The sequence below is a fragment of the Ranitomeya variabilis genome, chromosome 1, assembly GCF_051348905.1.
Source record: "Ranitomeya variabilis isolate aRanVar5 chromosome 1, aRanVar5.hap1, whole genome shotgun sequence".
NCBI lineage: Eukaryota > Metazoa > Chordata > Amphibia > Anura > Dendrobatidae > Ranitomeya > Ranitomeya variabilis.
The window spans coordinates 802704009-802724530 of record NC_135232.1 but is presented as its reverse complement, the minus strand read 5'-3'; the positions used below and the strand labels follow the sequence as shown (position 1 = coordinate 802724530).

The 20522-nt window shown below is 42.9% G+C and overlaps 1 protein-coding gene and 1 non-coding gene across 2 annotated transcripts in view; both read right to left on the bottom strand.

The window, feature by feature from the left end:
* WRN (WRN RecQ like helicase) overlaps positions 1-20522 on the bottom strand; it is a 233478-nt gene that overhangs the window by 84430 nt on the left and 128526 nt on the right. Inside the window, exons 22-23 of the mRNA XM_077274012.1 lie at positions 19577-19669; positions 6253-6394 (exon numbers count right to left, since the gene is read on the bottom strand). Coding sequence (XP_077130127.1) covers positions 6253-6394; positions 19577-19669 — 235 coding nt within the window. The remainder of the gene's footprint in view (positions 1-6252; positions 6395-19576; positions 19670-20522) is intronic.
* LOC143797445 (U6 spliceosomal RNA) lies at positions 1895-2001 on the bottom strand. The gene has a single exon (XR_013220474.1). It is a non-coding gene; the product is annotated as a U6 spliceosomal RNA (small nuclear RNA).

The window sequence follows — 20522 nt, the reverse complement described above, 5'->3', positions numbered from 1 at the left end:
CTCCAAGAGAAGCTAAGTTCTGTTTGCTTATTTCTGCTCATCTGTGTTCAAGATGTTTCCTAGTATATGATGAGTTTTTGTCCAGCTTGCTAATATGTGATTTCCCTGCTTGCTGGTGCTCTGGGGTGCTGAGTTGCTCCCCCCACATCGTTAGTTGGTGTGGGGGTTCTCGCATTCTCTGCGTGGATATTTTTGCATAGGGTTTTTTACTGACCGCACAGATCCCTTGCTATTTTCTGCTATCTAGCGTTAGCGGGCCTCATTTGCTTAACCTGTTTCATCTCTGCGTTTGTCTTTTCCTCTTAACTCACCGTTATTATTTGTGGGGGGCATCTATATCTCTGGGGGATTTCTGTGAGGCAAGTGAGGTCTTTACTTTCTCTTTAGGGGTAGTCAGTTTCTCAGGCCGTGAAGAGACGTCTAGGATTTCAGGAAACGTTCCACGGCTGCCTATAGTGTGTGCGGTTAGGATCAGGTTTGCGGTTAGTCCAGTTACCACATCCCCAGAGCTCGTCCTATTATTTTCTACTTAGCTGCTTAGATTTGTGATCCTAAGCCACTAGGATCATAACAGTTAATAGCAGCGATAACGGAGTGCGTTACACCACAGCATAACGCGGTCTGTTACCGCTGGCATTAACTCTGTGTTTGCGGTGACTGGAGGGGAGTATGCGGGCGCCCGGCACTGACTGCAGGGGAGTAGGGAGGGACTAATCGGACTGTGGCCATCGCTGATTGGTTGTGGCAGCCATGACAGGCAGCTGGCGAGACCAATCAGCGACGCGGGATTTCCGTTACGGAAGTTGCGGACAGGAAGACGGAAGTACCCCTTAGACAATTATATATATATAGATTTCCTGCTTCGGCTTATACAGGAAAGATGTATATTTTTTACAGTGAAAGTAGATAGAAAAATATTGAGATTTGAGAGTCCTCAGTGGTTGATACCTTTTAACCCCTTTCCAACATCGGGCGTAATAATACGACGATGTCGGACACCCTTCCCTTTGATGTGGGCTCCGACGGTGAGCCCACATCTTTTCTGGCACGTCAGCTGCTTTGAACAGCTGACATGTGCCGCTAACAGCCGTGGAAGGAATCACAACCATCCAATGGCTGTTAACCCGTTAAATTCCGGTGTCAAACTGACATAGCCATTTAACACACGCTTCTGGCAAGCGCGCCAGAAATCCCGCCCATCGGCACCCGTGTCACATGACTGCGGTTCAACGATGGGTTGACATGACAACCAGAGGTCTATGCAGACTTCTATCGTTGTCACTGCCGGATTGCTATGAGCGCTGCCCGGCGTTCATTACAAGTCAGCAATTCTGCTACATACAGTCGATCTGATCATCGCCGGTATGTAGCAGAGCCGATCGGGTTATGGCAGCTTTTAGTCTCCCATGAAGACTATTGAAGCACACCAAAAGTAAAAAAAAAATAATAAAAAAAATATTAAAAAAATATTAAAAAAAAAATAAAAAACATAAAAGTTCAAATCACTCTCCTTTTGCGCCATTCAAAATAAAACAATAAAAAAACTAACATACACATTTGGTATCGCCACGTTCAGAATCGCCTGATCTATCAACATAAAAAAAAGAATTAACCCGATCGCGAAACGGCATAATGAGAAAGAAAGTAAAAATGCCAGAATTACATTTTTTGGTTGCCGCCACATTGCATTAAAATGTAATAAAGGGTGATCAAAAGATCGTATCTGCAGCAAAATGGTATCTTTAAAAACATCAGCTCGGTGCGCAAAAAAAAAAGCCCTCACCCAACCCCAGGTCACGAAAAATGAAGACGATACAGATATCGGACACAGGGATTTTTGTGTACTCGCCGTAAAATCCTTGAATCCGAGCAACTCATTGGGGAACACAGGACCGTTTTTACGGAACGCTTCACGAATTTGCGTGTCATCCTTGCGCAGGGGCCATGCTAATCTTCTCTGTATCGTTCCAATTTTAGTATATGTGCTGCCGCAGCGAGCCCCTGGAAGTCTGGAGAATCCAAGTCCAAGGGGCCATCCGATTCGTACTCAGAATCGCGGTAGTTACTGACCCCTGGAGAGGGAGAGCGAGAAGCTGAACTCGCGGACGAGAATGTGCGAGAAGTGTCAGAAAGGTGGGAGGAGCTGATGGGACGCGTCATAGCGGGGGCGGAGTTACAGAATGCGGCCTAGCAGAGACCCGGACTAAATTTATTGGCGCCGGCCGGTGCTGGTACCGGAAGGGCCAGGGAGCACCACCAGGAGAAGCACCCCCTTTATCCAGCGCTGCACAGACCGCCTGCCCAGAGCCCTCCAGCCCCGGCACTTACCAGGAGAAGCTGCTGGGTGGCAGGTAAGCCAGCAATATGCAGCGGATACATGCCCTTTTGCTGCCGCTGCTGGTTTTGGACGGTGCAGGTATAAAGGGATCATCCTCGATCTACCATCCCATTAATGGGGAGGTGGAAAGGGACCGTCCGCCTCCTTGTACCATCCGCTTTAACAGTGGTGGCCAGTGGGGGCTGCTCGGACCCCACGAGGTGGGCCTCTGTACATTCAAAGGTTAATCCCCTAGGATGGGACAAGGCTAATGTCCGGCAGCAAGCCTGGCTGCAGAAGAGGATACATGTAGGCGACACTTCATGTGCTTGTCCGTAAGGTGCGGGGAGATCGGTGCCCTTGAAGGGACCCATCGCCCCTAAAATAATTCAGCTCAGGTGTGGCATCCCACGTTGCAGGAGAGGTGACACTCTCCGTGCTCGCCTGTTGACGGTTCAAGGAACCTTGAAAGGATCAGTCGCCCCATTCGCCTGTAGCAAAAATAAAAAGCAAAAATGAAAAAGATGAAGAATAAAATAAAAAACTTTAGGTCTGAGGACCAGACCAGTGTGCCTCCTACGGACACTAAGCATGAACTGGTTCTGTCTGGAGCCAGTGGGTGGTGTATACTGCAGAGGAGGAGCTAACGTTTTTGTATTCACTTAGTGTCAGCCTCCTAGTGGCAGCAGCATACACCCACGGTCCTGTGTCCCCCAATGTGGGGAAGGAGAAAATGGCGCAATTTATTTATTTAACAAACTTTGGAATTTTTTTTCACCACTTAGATAAAAAAAAAAAGAACCTAGACATTTGGTGTCTATGAACTCGTAATGACCTTGAGAATCATAAGAGCAGGTCAGCTTTAGCATTTAGTGAACATCGTAAAAAAGCAAAACAAAAAACATTTGTGGAACAGCACCTTTATTTGCAATTTCACTGCACTTTGCACACAACTCGTCCCGCAAAAAACAGGCCCTCACATGGCCATATTGAAGGAAAAATAAAAAAAGTTATGGCTCTGGGAAGAAGGGGAGCAAAAAACAAAAACGCTAAAACAAAAATACCTCTGATCATGAAGGAGTTAATGGCTAACTGAAAAGATGGAAACAAATTGCAAGCTTTCAAGACTACTCAGCTCTTTTTATCAGGCATAGAATAATAGAAAATCTGAAGAATCACATATTTACACACAACACAGCACAGAAATAATGCCATAGATAAGACAGGTGACATGAAGCAGAATTACCATTATGTGAGTGATAAACCGTTGTGGCAGTAAATATTGGAAGAGTTCATAGATAAGGAGTGTGAACAATTTTATTGTCCCGTGATTGAGGTCTGGTCCATGACTGTGATGCCCCCAAGTGGTCTGAAGAGCACATTCCTTAGTTGATGTAGAAAGACATAAATCCCTGATCACAGAACCAAGGACATGAAATTACTAGTATTAAGGGTAGGTGCACACGGTCAGTAAACGCTGGGGATTGGACGTGGTGCAATTGCGCCGCGTCCAACCTGCAGAGTCCAGACGTTACAGCATAGTGGATGGAATTTTAAGAAATCCCATGTCCACTATACGTGCACTGTCGGAAGCGGCTCACCTGTGGAGACGGACATGAGGCACGTCTTTCCAGACAGAGTCTTCGCAAGACAAACTCACCCATACAATTGGACATGGTGAATCCGCACAGTTCAGTGAACACAAATACATAATCACCTGCATTCAATAGCTTGCAGCACTTTGGGGACCGTGGACATGTGCTGCGTCCAAAGCGCTGATAATTCCTGAACGTCTGCACATACCTTAAAGGGTAACTTCAAATCTCAGAGAGACAAAAGGGTCTGGGAGTATAAACGTATGACAACCGTTGACACACTCAGTGCAGGAATGAATGTGTAACATGGATTTAGTCATTTAACCCCTTCATGACCCCAGCTTTTTTCGGTTTTGCGTTTTTGTTTTTTGCTCCCCTCCTTCCCAGAGCCATAAGTTTTTTTATTTTTCCGTCAATATGGCCATGTGAGGGCTTGTTTTTTGCGGGACAAGTTGTACTTTTGAACAACATCATTGGTTTTAGCATGTCATGTACTAGAAAACGGGAACAAAATTCCAAGTGTGGTGAAATTGCAAAAAAAGTGCAATCCCACGCTTGTTTTTTTTTTGCTAGGATCTCCAGGTCATTACAGTTCATAGACACCAAACATGTCTAGGTTACGTTTTATCTAAGTGGTAAAAAAAAATTCCAAACTCTGCTGAAAAAAAAAAATAAATTGTGCCATTTTCCAATACCCATAGCGTCTCCATTTTTCGTGATCTCGGGTTGAGTGATGGCTTATTTTTTGCGTGCCGAGCTGACGTTTTTAATGATACCATTTTGGTATTTGGTAGTTCTTTTGATCGCCCGTTATTGCATTTTAATGCAATGTCGCGGCGACTAAAAAAAATGTAATTCTGGAGTTTCAAATTTTTTTCTGGCTATGCCGTTTAGCGATCAGGTTAATCCTTTTTTTTATTGATAGATTGGGCGATTCTGAAGGCGGCGATACCAAATATGTGTATATTTTATTTTTTTTATTTTTATTTTGAATGGGGCGAAAGGGGGGTGATTTAAACTTTTATATTTTTTTTTTTTTTTTTCATATTTTTTAAAACTTTTTTTTTTTTTTTTTTTTTTTACTTTTGCCATGCTTCAATAGCCTCCATACGAGAGGAGCTAGAAGCTGGTACAGCCTGATCGGCTCTATTACACAGAAGCGATGCTCAGATTGCTCCTATGTAGAATTGCTGCATTGCCATGAGCGCCGACCACAGGGTGGCGCTCACAGCAATCCGGCATCGACAACCATAGACGTCTTCAATAGACGTCTGGTTGTCATGCCGACGCATCGCTGACCCCCTGATCATGTGACAGGGTCAACGATGTGTGAATCCGGCCCGATGACTGGAAGCGCTAGTTAAAGCGTTTGACAGCGGCATTTAACTAGTTAATAGCGACGGGTGAATCGCGATTCCACCTGTCGCTATTGCGGGCACATGTCAATTGTACAAAACAGCTGACATGTCCCGGCTTTGATGCGGGCTCACCGCCGTAGCCCGCATCAAAGCATGGGATCTGCTATTGGATGTACTATCCCGTCCGAGGTCAGAAAGGGGTTAAGTCATATGTTGGCTTCTTTTCGTCCCAAATGATGACTATCATACAGCAGTCATCTTCCTCTAACATCAAGGGGTGGAGATGAGCTCTTCCCACTGCTGTTTGCTTTTTAAATGCCACTGTCAATCTCAGACAGAGGCATTAACAGTGAAGGGCCGGGTAGCACTCCGTTCCAAGTGCCAATCAGCCCCTCCCGGCGACGCGACTGAAGAGCACCGATGGGATGCCATGACAGCCTCGCCTGCCTGTCGCTGATGTTCATAGGAGACCATGATTTTTACTATACAATGCAATACTATGTATTAAAAATAAATATAATAAACATATGTGGTACCTTCATATCTGTAATTTGAAGTGGTCTATCAAAATATAAAAAATTTAACCCAATCTGTAAATGGCTTAATGAAGGAAAATAATCTAAAAAAGGCCAGGAATTTAAGTCGCCACTACACCGCAAAAACTTCAAAAAGAAGAAGCCATATAAATATCCTATTTACACCAAAAATGTAAAGCGCTTCACAGACATCATCATCTCGAGCGCACAATCTTGTTTCCCTATCAGTACATCTTTGGAGTGTGGGAGACAACCAGTGAGCCCAGAGGAAACCACATAGGAAAGACATACAAACTCATTCCAGATGTGGTCCATGGTAAGAACTGAGTCCAAGGACGGTGGCACTGATCAAAGAGCTCCACATGCCTTGGTGGACCCAAGAAATATTATTTATTATATCAGTCCTGACGATGGCATTGTGTGATATTGTAAAATCTTATACTTACTGAACCCCGGAGAAATAAGACAGGGACACCGGTTCCAAATTTTTCCCCTAAAGCTTCGACTGCAGATAATAACTGGAAAGCTTGCTGACCAAAATCTTGGAGACTGTCTTCTTGATCACTAATTGAAATGTTGTGCCTTAATCTAAAGGTAATAAAAAATGGACAGTCTGAATAGAGGAAAAAAACATTATTCTTTTTCAGGAGGTGTAAGAAAACATAGTAAAAAGGCTAGCATCCTATAAACCAAAGGCTTTTCAGATCAGAACTACTAGATAACTTGGAATATCACGAAATTAAACACATGAGCACAGAACAGGGATAACAAATTATGGCAATAAAATAATAAAAAGTTTTAACAGGGAATATGTCAGCAGGATTTTGCTATGTAATCCGAGAGCAGTATGATGTAGGGGCAGAGACCCTGATTCCAGCAATGGGTCACCTACTTTACTGGGTGCTGCAGTAAATACATACAATATCATTACAGTTTTATCTGCTGCAGATCTAGCAAGCAGAGGTCAGTTGTTCAGTTGTGTATAAACCGCCCAACAGCTTTCTGTGTACAGTGTATAGTGACAGAGAGCTGCTAATCAGTAGTGTCGGGCTGGGCTAAGAAGAACGAGGCCAGTTGTCCTGTAATGATAATCTTCTGCTGAGAAAACTCTGATGGTATTAAAACAGCAAAACACAGCCCAGTAAATGACACATTGCTGTAATCAGGCTCTCAGATATGTATTTTATAAGAAAATTTCATGTAATTAAAGGAGGTACTGTACTCTTTTAGTGTGTGTGTTTTTCTGGTGGATTCTGCCTGGAATTCCCCTGAAAAAGCAGTAAAAAAAAACAATAATGAAAACACGCACAGAGATGGCGTAAATACCAGCTGTGCGTATATTCTGTCTTTTTCAACTTCTTATAATAGATTCAAAAGCTGTGAAGCAGCTAAAAGAAGTGACCGGTCTATTCTTCAGGTGACTTCTGCTTGGAATCTGTCACTATCTTATACATAGAATTAAAAAAAAAAGGATTGGCAACAGAATTGCTGCAAAAACAAATAAAAAGACTCCAAAGAGGACTTTTCAGGAAAAACACCACAGGTGTTATCTTGAAGAGTATTTTGCTTAAAAAAATGATGCAGGTACACCGGCATCTAAAAGACACTATAGGCACATACCATTACAAGGGGTTTAAAATGTTTTGCGGTTGCATTTGCTAAAATTGCAATAAAACTGTTACAATATATACACATGCTAAGGACTCCATTTATGATTACATTTTACACTTTCAGCACCCCATAAGTAATCAAATCTCACATTATTAGTCTAGGCTTCTGGATGCAGCAGAAAATCTGGCTGTCTGCCCGAGACAATCACTAATGTGTCATCAACAAAATGAGCAGATTATTTATATGTATGGAAAGAATCCAAAAATGGAAGCACATTTAACTTTAATTTAATATTCATATTAACAAAAAAATGGCCAATGTAATAACTGAAAATTATATTTAATTACACATAACCTAAATCACAGTTTACTCTGTTGGATCCCTTAAAGATTATCATGGTATCTCTTGCTAGGTCCAATTCTAATTCTAAGTTGAAATATTGAAACAGGTTACTGTTTCCAATAAAATCAATGGGCTATCGCACTAAATTTACAGAAATACACTGCTCAAAAAAATAAAGGGAACACTTAAACAACACAATGTAATTTCAAGTCAATCACACTTCCATGAGGTCAACTTGTTCAGTTATGAAGCAACACAGATTGCTGTTGTGCAAATGGAACAGAACAGGTAGAAAAGATAGGCAATTAGCTAGACAACCCCTATAATGGAGTGTTTTGGAAGGGGGTGACCACAGACCATTTCTCTGTTCTCATCTTTTTTGGCTGCTGTTTTGGTCACTTTTGCATTTTGTCATTGCTCTCCCCTAAAGGTACTGTACATAAGTATGAGGCAGTGTCTACAACCCACAGAAGTTGCTCAGGTAGTGCAGCTCATCCGGGATGGCACATCAGTGCGAGCTGTGGCAAGCAGTGTAGCAATGCCTGTTAGCACAGTGTCTAGAGCGTGGAGCAGGTACCAGCAGACAGGCCAGTACAGCAGAAGATGTGGAAGAGGCCATAGGAGTGCAACAACCCAGCAGCAGGACAGCTACCTCCTCCTTTGTTCAAGGAGGAACATGAGGAGCCAGAGCCCTGCAAAATGACCTCCAGCATGCCACTAACATCCATGTGTCTGCTCAAACTGTCAGAAACAGACTCCTTGAGGGTGGTATGAGGGCAAGCCATCCACAGGTGGGTGTTGAGCTTACAGCCCAACACTATGCAGGTGATTGGAACTTGCCAGAGAACACAAGAATTGGCAGATTCAACATTGGTGCCCTGTGCTCTTCACGGATTAGAGCAGGTTCACACTGAACACATGTGACAGACATGACATAGTCTAGAGATGCCGTGGAGAAAGTTCTGCTGCTTGCCACATCCTCCATTATGACCAGTTTGGCAGTGGGTCAGTAATGGTGTGGGAGGCAATTCTTTGGAGGGTGCACAGCCCTCCATGTGCTAGCCAGAGGTACCCTGACTGCCATTAGATACCGGGATGAGATCCTCAGATCCATTATGAGACCTTAAGCAGGCGCAGTGGGCCTTGGGTTCCTTTTGAGGAATGACAAAGCTAGAAGATGATGATCCAGCTTCCAAGCTTGGAAAAATTTGATGGATTAAAAAATATTAATAGATTCCATCAAGAGTGTAAGACGCCTAGCTGAGGTGAGCTGGTTAATATTTTTCTGTTTGTACATGACAATGCCAGGCCTCATGTGGCGGAAGTGTGTCAGAAGTTCCTGCATGATGAAGGCATTGATGCTATGGACTGACCTGCTGTGAATCTAATCGAACACATCTGGGACATCCTGCTTCATTCCATCTACCAATGCCACCTTGCAACAACAGACTGTCCAGAACTTGACTGATGCTTTACTCCAGGTCTGGGAGGAGATCCCTTAGGAGAAAATCCACCGCCTCATTAGCAGCATGCCCAGGCATTGTAGGGAGGTCATACAGGCACGAGGAGGCCACATACACTACTGAGCATCATTTTCTTGTCTTGAGGCATTTCCACTGAAGTTGGATCAGCCTGTAATTTGATTTGCCACTTTGATTTTGCGTATCATTCCAAATCCAGACCTCCATGGGATATTAATTTTGATTTACATTGATAATCTTTAGGTTTCATTGTTCTCAGTGTATTCCACTATGCAATAAATAAAGATGAGCAACTGGAATATTTCATTCAGTGATATCTAGGATGTGGTATTTTAGTGTTCCCTTCATTTTTTTTGAGCAGTGTAGAAAAGTTATGGCTGGCTCCTATTCACCCAAACTCCCTTTTGTGGACAACTAAGTCTATTAAGATACTATTTAACCTATAGGGACCTATGCAGCTTACAAAAGAAGTTTGGCTCTCATTTATGAAGCGCTTCGGTCTGGCCTCTCTTAGTTCTCCAATGATTTATTATGGTGCTTGAACCTCCTAGGTTCAAGCAACATATTGTAATCCGATTTCTTATATTTTATTATTCTTCTCCGCGTTTTCCGCAATTAATGTGGCCCGAACCGCTCGGCGCAGAGACCCCGTTCAGGTGGCATTTCGAAGCCCTCGGTGGGGACAGGTGTGCTATGACTTTTATAGTCGATCCGATATGTAGTTTTTTTTAAAAAATCGCATTTTTTTTAAAAAAAATTCCCATAGGAAATAATGGCGAACTTTCCATTACCCCCAACTTGACCTTCCAAAGATGGCAGCTATGCAAATGTACGGTGTCCATTTTAGGACATGATCATTTATCAAAGTCAAACATCAGAATAAAGTGACTATGACACCCTCTCGTCCCGTGTGTGAAAAGTAAGTGCAATCCCGGCCCCGTGTGTGAAAAGTAAGTGCCCCCCCCCCCCCCGGCCCCGTGTGTGAAAAGTAAGTGCCCCTCCGGCCCCGTGTGTGAAAAGTAAGTGCCCCCCGGCCCCGTGTGTGAAAAGTAAGTGCCCCCCGGCACCGTGTGTGAAAAGTAAGTGCCCCCCCGGCCCCGTGTGCAAAAGTAAGTGCGCCCCCGGCCCCGTGTGCAAAAGTAAGTGCGCCCCCGGCCCCGTGTGCAAAAGTAAGTGCGCCCCCGGCCCCGTGTGCAAAAGTAAGTGCGCCCCCGGCCCCGTGTGCAAAAGTAAGTGCGCCCCCGGCCCCTTGTGCAAAAGTAAGTGCGTCCCCGGCCCCGTGTGCAAAAGTAAGTGCGCCCCCCCGGCCCCGTGTGCAAAAGTAAGTGCGCCCCCGGCCCCGTGTGCAAAAGTAAGTGCGCCCCCGGCCCGGGTGTGCAAAAGTAAGTGCGCCCTGGTCCCGGGTGTGGAAAAGTAAGTGCGCCCCGGTCCCGGGTGTGGAAAAGTAAGTGCGCCCCGGTCCCGGGTGTGGAAAAGTAAGTGCTCCCCGGTCCCGGGTGTGGAAAAGTAAGTGGCCCCCCTGGTCCCGTGTGTGAAAAGTGCTGCTGTAAAGCTGGCAGCGCTGTTCAAGCACCATGTATTTCCTTCAGGAAATGCCCATCTAGTTTTATCTATCAGCCTTTGATTCCAAATAGCTTATAACCAACAATGGGTCTTTCCATGGATTTCAGCGAGACTTTTCAAATATGCGGACTTGGTTGACAGGGACACATTGGAAATTCTCTAGTTTGACCTTATTAAATCTAAATTGTTCCAATTTATGCAGATTAAACACCTAGAGTTCTCACTATTTTCCTCAGCGAATGCTCCCGACCAACTGAGTTTGAGAAGTTAAGGCCAGTCAACTAAGGGGTTGACATCTGATATTTATAGGATTATAAACTCTCCTCAGGTGGATCCTCCAAAGAAAACGCCCTATATGATTAAATAGGAAGGAAGGAGCAGTCCCCACAATGTTGACCTTGTATTTGGGACAAAGCAACTAAATCCTCTATTTTCACGTTAAATAAAGAAAATCAATATAAGATTTTGATGTTTTGGTACCACACCCAGAGTTCCGCCATAAACGGAACCCCCAGTATCAGAATATTTGCTGGCAATGTGGCTCAGCAACTGGTTCTTAATATCACATCTTCTGGTCATGCCCTGGGGTGGTCGGATTTTGGGAATTAGTTATAGTTTTATTTCAAAAGGTACTTTTCATGGAAGTTGAGCTGGACCCTGCAATCTATTTGCTAAATGTTTCTCCTAGAGGGATGGGGAAGAACTCATCTAAATTATTATTGGATATGTTAACCGCAGCTAGATGTTTGATCGCTTTCAAATGGAAACACACCACTCCTCCCTCTTATTAAAATGTATTAAATAGAATGGCTCATATTCATAAAATGGAATACATGACAGTTTTAATGAATGTGAAGGTGTACAGATTTGATGTTATCTGGGCTCCCTAGGATTATTTCTGGGCTCAAAACAATTGCTAGGACCTCTTTGGACTTCTGCACCATTTTTTCGCAAGCCTTAATGTGTGTGTGTCCTGTCTTCTGTTTGTTCATTGTTAAATAAGAAATTTTAATTGAATAAGTACCATACATAGGGTTTGGTTTAATATGGCATCAGGTGTAACTAATATATAAAGTGTTTCTGGTTTTTTTTGGAACTTGTGTCTTTTATTGTTGTAACTTGCAATATGTTTTGGTGCCACTAGAGGGAAATTTTTCCCATCAGTTAAACTTTGATGTATCCTATTCCACATTGATTCTCTACTTTGTCTATTTTGTTCCTTAAAATCTGAATATGCTGTGTTTATTTCGATTGTTAAAAATGTATAAAACTTAACAAAAATTACAGTTATGAAAAAGAAATCAATGCGTTATCTATAACATGACAATATGCTGTGTCCTCTGTTAAGCTTTCCGTACACAAATGATAGATTTCAGCCAAATGATGGCTCAACCTATCGTTTGGCTCTCAGCCATCTCTCCCAGCTTCCTCACATAAGAGCACTTAATTCAGTTAAACGCTCCTATGTTCTTTACGAGAGAGACGCTGCCAGACTCCTCTGTGGCATATCTCAGCTAAGTGCTCCTATGTTATTTATGAGAGAGCCACTGCCAGACTCCTCTGTGGCTTATCTCAGCTAAGCACTCCTATGTTATTCATGAGAGAGCCACTGCCAGACTCCTCTGTGGCATATCTCAGCTAAGCGCTCCTATGTTATTTATGAGAGAGCCACTGCCAGACTCCTCTGTGGGTTACCTCAGCTAAGCGCACCTATATTCTTTACGAAAGAGCCGCTGCTAGACTCCTCTGTGGCTTATCTCAGCTAAGCGCTCCTTTTTTCTTTACGAGAGAGCCGCTGCCAGACTACCCTGTGGCTCATCTCAGCGAAACGCTCCTATGTTATTTATGAGAGAGCCACTGCCAGACTCCTCTGTGGCATATCTCAGCTAAGTGCTCCTATGTTATTTATGAGAGAGCCGCTGCCAGACTCCTCTGTGGCTTACCTCAGCTAAGCGCACCTATATTCTTTACGAAAGAGTTGCTGCTAGACTCCTCTGTGGCTTATCTCAGCTAAGCGCTCCTTTTTTCTTTACGAGAAAGCCGCTGCCAGACTACCCTGTGGCTCATCTCAGCGAAACGCTCCTATGTTCTTTACGAGAGAGCCGCTGCCAGACTCCTCTGTGGCATATCTCAGCTAAGTGCTCCTATGTTATTTATGAGAGAGCCACTGCCAGACTCCTCTGTGGCATATCTCAGCTAAGCGCAGCTATGTTCTTATTGAGAGAGCCACTGCCAGACTCCTCAGTGGCATATCTCAGCTAAGCGCACCTATGTTCCTTATGAGAGAGCCACTGCCAGACACCTCTGTGGCTTATCTCAGCTAAGCGCCCCTATGCTCTTTATGAGAGAGCCACTGCCAGACTCCTCTGTGGCTTACTCAGCTAAGCGCACCTATATTCTTTACGAAAGAGCCGCTGCTAGACTCCTCTGTGGCTTATCTCAGCTAAGCGCTCCTATGTTATTTATGAAAAAAACGATGCTAGACTCATCTGTGGCTTGTCTAAAGAGAACAAAAGGATTGGCAGTGTGAAATCGGACCTGCTGGGACTTTCATCAGAGACTATTGGCCGATTCCGAATATAGTCTAATGTGTATGCAGGCCTTTAAAAAAAAGTTTGGCCACTGTCTGTTCTGGCTGAAGGGTCCTAGAATGGCAGCCATCTATTTTAACGCACTAAAACATAATTTGAAAATAGATTTTCTGAATTTGACAATCCATACAAATCAGAGACGTATATGAAGACTAATATAGACTATTTGGTGCTTTCCTGAATCCCCTGCGCTAAACACTGAACAATGACACAATTCATGAGTTGTATCCAGAACTCCGTTAGTAGGGTATTCCCATCGGAAACATTTATGGCACAACCACCAGATATACCATACATTTATGACAGCTTTACCACTCTAAGAGGATCAGATAGTGGATAAATAGCCATATCCACAAAAATGTCTCAGATGAAATTACTCATTATTGTAACTCTTAAAGGGCATTTACACTGCAAAACACAAAAGGAACCTGAAGGAACTTCCCCAGGAGTGAAACATTACTAGTGAGATTGTTCCTTTTTTCAAAGTGTGGTTTTGTTCACACCACTTGGTTGTGCCTTTGGGACTGGTTCAAGCTTTGACACAAACCCTTCAGGCAGTTGTGGAAGTTTTATGTCTTTTATATAGCCAGAATACTTATTATTACTATTCTTAATAATAATAATTAAAAGTTACATTTTATATTTTCTACCTTTGCTATAACTATTGACTCTTAAAACCCCTTCACGACATGCGCCGTATTAGTACTGCTCTGCGGGAGGTGCATTTGTGCAGTGCAGTGCAGTGTCAGATCACTGATCTGACACTATATAGTGATATCCCACACTGGGACAATGTAATAAAGTAAAAAAATATATATATTATAATGTGTAAAAATATATTTTTTTAAAAATCCCCAAATAAAAAAATAAAATACACATTTTACCAATAAATACATTTATGAAAATAAAAAAATAAAAAAAGTACACATATTTGGTATCGCCGCATCCGTAACGACCCGCTCTATAAAACAGTCCCACTAGCTAACCCCTTCAGTGAACACCGTAAAAAAAAGTAAAATTAAAAATTAGGCAAAAAACACTGCTTTATCATTATACCACCAAACAAATAGTGCAATAAAACGGGTTCAAAAACACAGTAAATGTAAATAAAAATGGTACTGCTGAAAAAGTCATCTTGACCCGCAAAAAAACATGCCGCCATACAGCTCCATCGGCAGAAAAATAAAAAAATGATAGCTATCAGAATAAAGTGATGCAAAAGTAACAACCGTATATACTCGAGTATAAGCCGAGAATTTTAGCCCATTTTTTTAGGCTGAAATTGCCCCTCTCGGCTTATACTCGAGTCATACCCAGGGGTCAGCAGGGGAGGGGGAGCGGCAGCTGTGTAATCATACTCACCTGCTCCTGACGCGGTGCCCCTGGTTCGCCAGCGACGGCAGCTTCTCCCTGTAGTGAGCGGTCACATGGTACCGCTCATTATAGTAATGAATATGGACCCCACTCCACTCCCATAGGGGTGGAGCCGCATATTCATTACTGTAATGAGCGGTACCATGTGACCGCTCACTACAGGAAGAAGCTGCCGGCCCCGGGGAACAGACATGAACGTGAAGGGACCGCGCCAGGAGCAGGTGAGTATGACGGGGGGCAGTGCGCGATATTCACCTGCTCCCCGTTCCACCGCCGGCAACCGCTGCGTCTTCCCCGTCCTCTGTGCTGATGCTCAGGTCAGAGGGCGTTGTGACGCGATTAGTGTGCGCGCCGCCCTCTGCCTGAACAGTCAGTGCGGAGGATGGGGAAGACACAGCAGCGGTCAGCGGTGGAACGCAGAGAAGGCGAATATAGCAAGTGCCGGGGGCCTGAGAGGTGAGTATGTCATTTTTTATTTTTTTAATCGCAGCAACAGCACATGGAGCAAATATCTGTATGGAGCATCTTATGGGGCCATGTGCAGCATTATATGGGGCAACTATCTGTATGGAGCATCTTATGGGGCTATGTGCAGCATTATATGGGGCAAATATCTGTATGGGGCCATGTGCAGCATTATATGGGGCAAATGTCTGTATGGGGCCATGTGCAGCATTATATGGGGCAAATGTCTGTATGGGGCCATGTGCAGCATTATATGGGGCAAATATCTCTATGGAGCATCTTATGGGTCCATAATCAGCATTTGTGCAGCATTGTATGGGGCAAATGTCTGTATGGAGCATCTTATGGGGTCATAATCAACATTTGTGCAGCATTATATGGGGCGTATTTTGTATGGAGCATCTTATGGGGCCATCATGAACTGTATGGAGCATTATATGGGGCTCCTGATTCAATATGGATATTCAAAAACACTTAACCTACTGATGTCTCAATTAATTTTACTTTTATTGGTATCTATTTTTATTTTTGAAATTATATATATATATTCAGATAATACTCAGTTTCTTCCTGAAAATGATTGCAAACACAAATTCTTTGGTATTATTATCTTCATTTAATTTGTCTTAAATGAAAAAAAACACAAAAAGAATTGTCCTAAAGCCAAATTGGATATAATTCCACACCAAACATAAAAAAGGGGGTGGACAAAAGTATTGGCACTGTTGGAAAAATCATGTGATGCTTCTCTAATTTGTGTAATTAACAGCACCTGTAACTTACCTGTGGCTCCTAACAGGTGTTGGCAATAACGAAATCACACTTGCAGCCAGTTGACATGGATTAAGGTTGACTCAAACTCTGTCCTGTGTCCTTGTGTGTACCACATTGAGCATGGAGAAAAGAAAGAAGACCAAAGAACTGTCTGAAGACTTGAGAAACCAAATTGTGAGGAAGCATGAGCAATCTCAAGGCTACAAGTCCATCTCCAAAGGCCTGAATGTTCCTGTGTCTACCGTGCGCAGTGTCACCAAGAAATTTAAAGCCCATGGCTCTGTGGCTAACCTCCCTAGATGTGGACGGAAAAGAAAAATTGACAAGAGATTTCAACGCAAGATTGTGCGGATGTTGGATAAAGAACCTCGACTAACATCCAAACAAGTTCAAGCTGCCCTGCAGTCCGAGGGTACAACAGTGTCAACCCGCACTATCCGTCGGCGTCTGAATGAAAAGGGACTGTATGGTAGGAGACCCAGGAAGACCCCACTTCTTACCCCGAGACATAAAAAGGCCAGGCTGGAGTTTGCCAAAACTTACCTGAAAAAGCCTAAAACGTTTTGGAAGAATTTTCTCTGGTCAGATGAGACAAAAGTAGAGCTTTTTGGGCAAAGGCATCAACATAGAGTTTACAGGAGAAAAAAGAGGCATTCAAAGAAAAGAACTTGATCCCTACAGTCAAACATGGCGGAGGTTCCCTGATGTTTTGGGGTTACTTTGCTGCCTCTGGCACTGGACTGCTTGACCGTGTGCATGGCATTATGAAGTCTGAAGACTACCAACAAATTTTGCAGCATAATGTAGGGCCCAGTGTGAGAAAGCTGGGTCTCCCTCAGAGGTCATGGGTCTTCCAGCAGGACAATAACCCAAAACACACTTCAAAAAGCACTAGAAAATGGTTTGAGAGAAAGCACTGGAGACTTCTAAGGTGGCCAGCAATGAGTCCAGACCTGAATCCCATAGAACACCTGTGGAGAGATCTAAAAATGGCAGTTTGGAGAAGGCACCCTTCAAATATCAGGGACCTGGAGCAGTTTACCAAAGAAGAATGGTCTAAAATTCCAGCAAAGCATTGTAAGAAACTCATTGATGGTTACCGGAAGCGGTTGGTTGCAGTTACTTTGGCTAAAGGTTGTGCAACCAAGTATTAGGCTGAGGGTGCCAATACTTTTGTCTGGCCCATTTTTGGAGTTTTGTGTGAAATGATCAATGTTTTGCTTTTTGCTTCATTCTCTTTTGTGTTTTTTCAGTTAAGACAAATTAAATGAAGATAATAATACCAAAGAACTTGTGTTTGCAATCATTTTCCTGAAGAAACTGAGTATTATCTGACAGAATTGCAGGGGTGTGAATACTTTTGGCCATGACTGTATATATATATATATATATATATATATATATATATATATATATATATATATATATATATATATATATATATATATATATATATATATATATATATATATATATATATATATATCAAAGAAGATATAAATGAGGTATCGCAGTAATCGCACTGACCCGAAGAATTAAAACGACAACTCGTCCTGCAAAAAACAAGCCCTCACATGACTCTGTTGGACGAAATATGAAAATATTTTAGCTGTCAAAATATGGTGATGTAAAAATTAGTTTTCGCAATAAAAAGTGTCTTTTAGTGTGTGACAGCAGTATCGCTGTAATCACACTAACCGAAGAATAAAGTCACCTCATCACTAGTGATGAGCGAGTATACTCGTTACTGTGGCGAGGAAAACTAAATCTCCAAGAACGCCAAAATACTCGGAGACCACCCGAGCATGCTCGGGGAAACCCAAGTAACTAGTATACTCGCTCATCACTACTAATCACTTATACCGCATGAGGAACGGCATAAAAAATAAATAAAAACAATTCTTCACATACTGTTGATTTTTTTCATTCTGCCTCCCAAAGATCGCAGTAAGGCTAAGTGCACATTTATCCTGCGCAGATGGAGGCACTGTGGGCACCATAGGACCTGTGATCCAGCGGTGTCCATCTTTGTAGGATTGCATAAAAGTGCGGTAAGCCACAGTTTTGTACACTTCTGAAAAGAGGAAACCAAGGAACAGAGGCCAGATGGAGTCCAGAGTAACTCTGCTGCCTCACTATAGTGAATGGATCCATCGAGGGTTTCATCTGAATCACGTCACTCAGAGATTTAGATGGAAACTGTAAAGTAAGTGCTCAGCGTAGAGTGCTGGATAACTGTGATCCCAAACGTTATGAAAATGTTCCCAATAAAAGCTTCCACTCAATCCACAAAAAAAGCAAGTCCCCACTCAGGTTTGTCATCTGTTAATGGAAATATAGGGGGCTTTCATGTTACTGGTAGCACAAAGGCTCTGGAAAAGTGAAATGGCTTCTCACCCACCAAAAGAAATTCAGCAAATTCTCCGCTCCCAAATCCAAATGCCCCCCTCCCTTTGGAGCCCCAGTGTGCCTAAACCACATTTAGCACCCACATGTTTGGCATTTAGGTAGTGATGAGAGCCCACTTAATTTACAGGTGTGTCTCCAGTAGAATGAGCTGGGCATAATGTACTGGTAACTACAGCGTACTGGTCACTACAATGGCAGTTTGCAATTTTCACTCAGCAACAACCACTGCTGCCTGTTTCTGGAAAACGCCCATGGAGTCAAAATTGTCACTACATCTGTAGATAAATTCCCAAAGGGTTATAATTTCCAAAATGGGGTCCCTTATGGGGGGGTACATCTGCACTGTAATATAGCGCTACTTCCCTTCTGAGCTTTGTACTATGCCTCAAAAGTAGTTTTCGACCACATATGGGGAATCGGTGAACTCAGGAGAAATTGCACAAACTTTGGGGTCCATTTTCTCATTTTACCATAGTGAAAATACAAAATTTGTAGCTAAAGTTTTTTTTGTGAATTGGACCTGTAGTGCTCACAAGCACATGCTTACCTAGGACAGGAAGAGATGCATTTTTACCCTACATTTAAGTGCAACTCTGCACCACAGTGTGCCTTTATTGAGTAAACTGACAAAATCAGCTAGTTAATTATATTGAGAAATCACTGAGGACCACAACTACAACTACGTGCCCAGTACTAAAACCACGGTTTCTGGTACATGTTAGTATCCCGCATGTCCAATTGTGGAAGTAGACCCTAGGGCAAATAAGCACATTTACACTTTAGGTTTTAAACAGTCAATCATGGATCCTTCCTTGGTCCCCCATGTATTTGAGGCTTTAGTAGGCAGGTAGAGAGAGCCACTAGAGATAGTGCCATCCTGATTGGGTACACAAGTTGTGGTTGGATGGCTTTTACACTTTTTTGATCAGACTACCGATCCTTTCGTTCTCCTAAAGATAAGCTGCTGCCAGAGATATCTGGTAGAGGCTCTCACATAGAGAACACAGGAGCGCTTTGGAGGGAAAGTCAGACAACTATGTGTATGTGGCTTTAGCCTTATTTGATTTTTTTTTTGTGTGTGTAATTTGTAGGATCTAATAGTTCTCAGAAATAGTAGAAATGTGAAGTTGTCCAGGAATTAGCCTCAGGAGATCATTTACCTGGTCTTGCAGTTATCACAACATTTTTCGGTTCCCATGATGCCAGAGGAGACCTTGCGGAGTTGTTTGTCTTCAAAATGAGACAAGATGATCCTACACAAGGGAACAATGTGAGGTGAATATAAAAGAACAAGAATTTACATGTTAAATTGAATGTAGACAACAATGGGCTAAAATTATTCTCATTAATTTAATCTGGGGGGACACAATTATTTGGCTCTGTGTAATTCACAGACGGTGATGTCATTCTCAATGAAAAAAAACACACAAGTCCATGCAGTATAGAAACAGGACAAAGTTAGATTCGGAAAAAAATATATAATCTGTATAGTGACACTGAGCAAGGGTCTGCCTTCTGGATGTCAATAAGGAAATCCCTAGACATCTTACTACAGAACTACATTAGGGTTGTTCTCATCTTTGTTCTTCAGGCGCACACCTGTCATATTTACTTTTTACAGCACCATTGATTCCATGGTGCTGTACATGAGGAGTTACAAACTAATATAAATTACACTGAACAAACTAAAATGGCAGACTAGTACAGAGGGGAGAGGGCCCTGCCCTTGCGGGCTTACATTCTATAGGAGACATTGAGCTCCTGATGGGTGACAGTTCGGACAAGCAGCATTCTCAAGCCACTAGTTCAGATTGCATACTCTCTAAGGGCACTTTCACATGTCCTGATATTTCTGGTACTGGAAAAACCAGTGCTAGAGAGCAGTGTTCGTGTGTTTCATACATGTAGCATACGTGTGGCAACCGTGCGCAGCATCAGTATCACACGTATTGGCGCCAAAGAAAATCCAGGACAAATCACGCCGTTCTCAGATGCCGCTTGCTGAGGACAGCTCACATCATTGTCCTCTGGCTCTGTCTGTGATCGGCATAAGGAGAGGGCAATGTTGAGAGTTGTATTCAACTGTAAAATTAAAAATAAAATAAT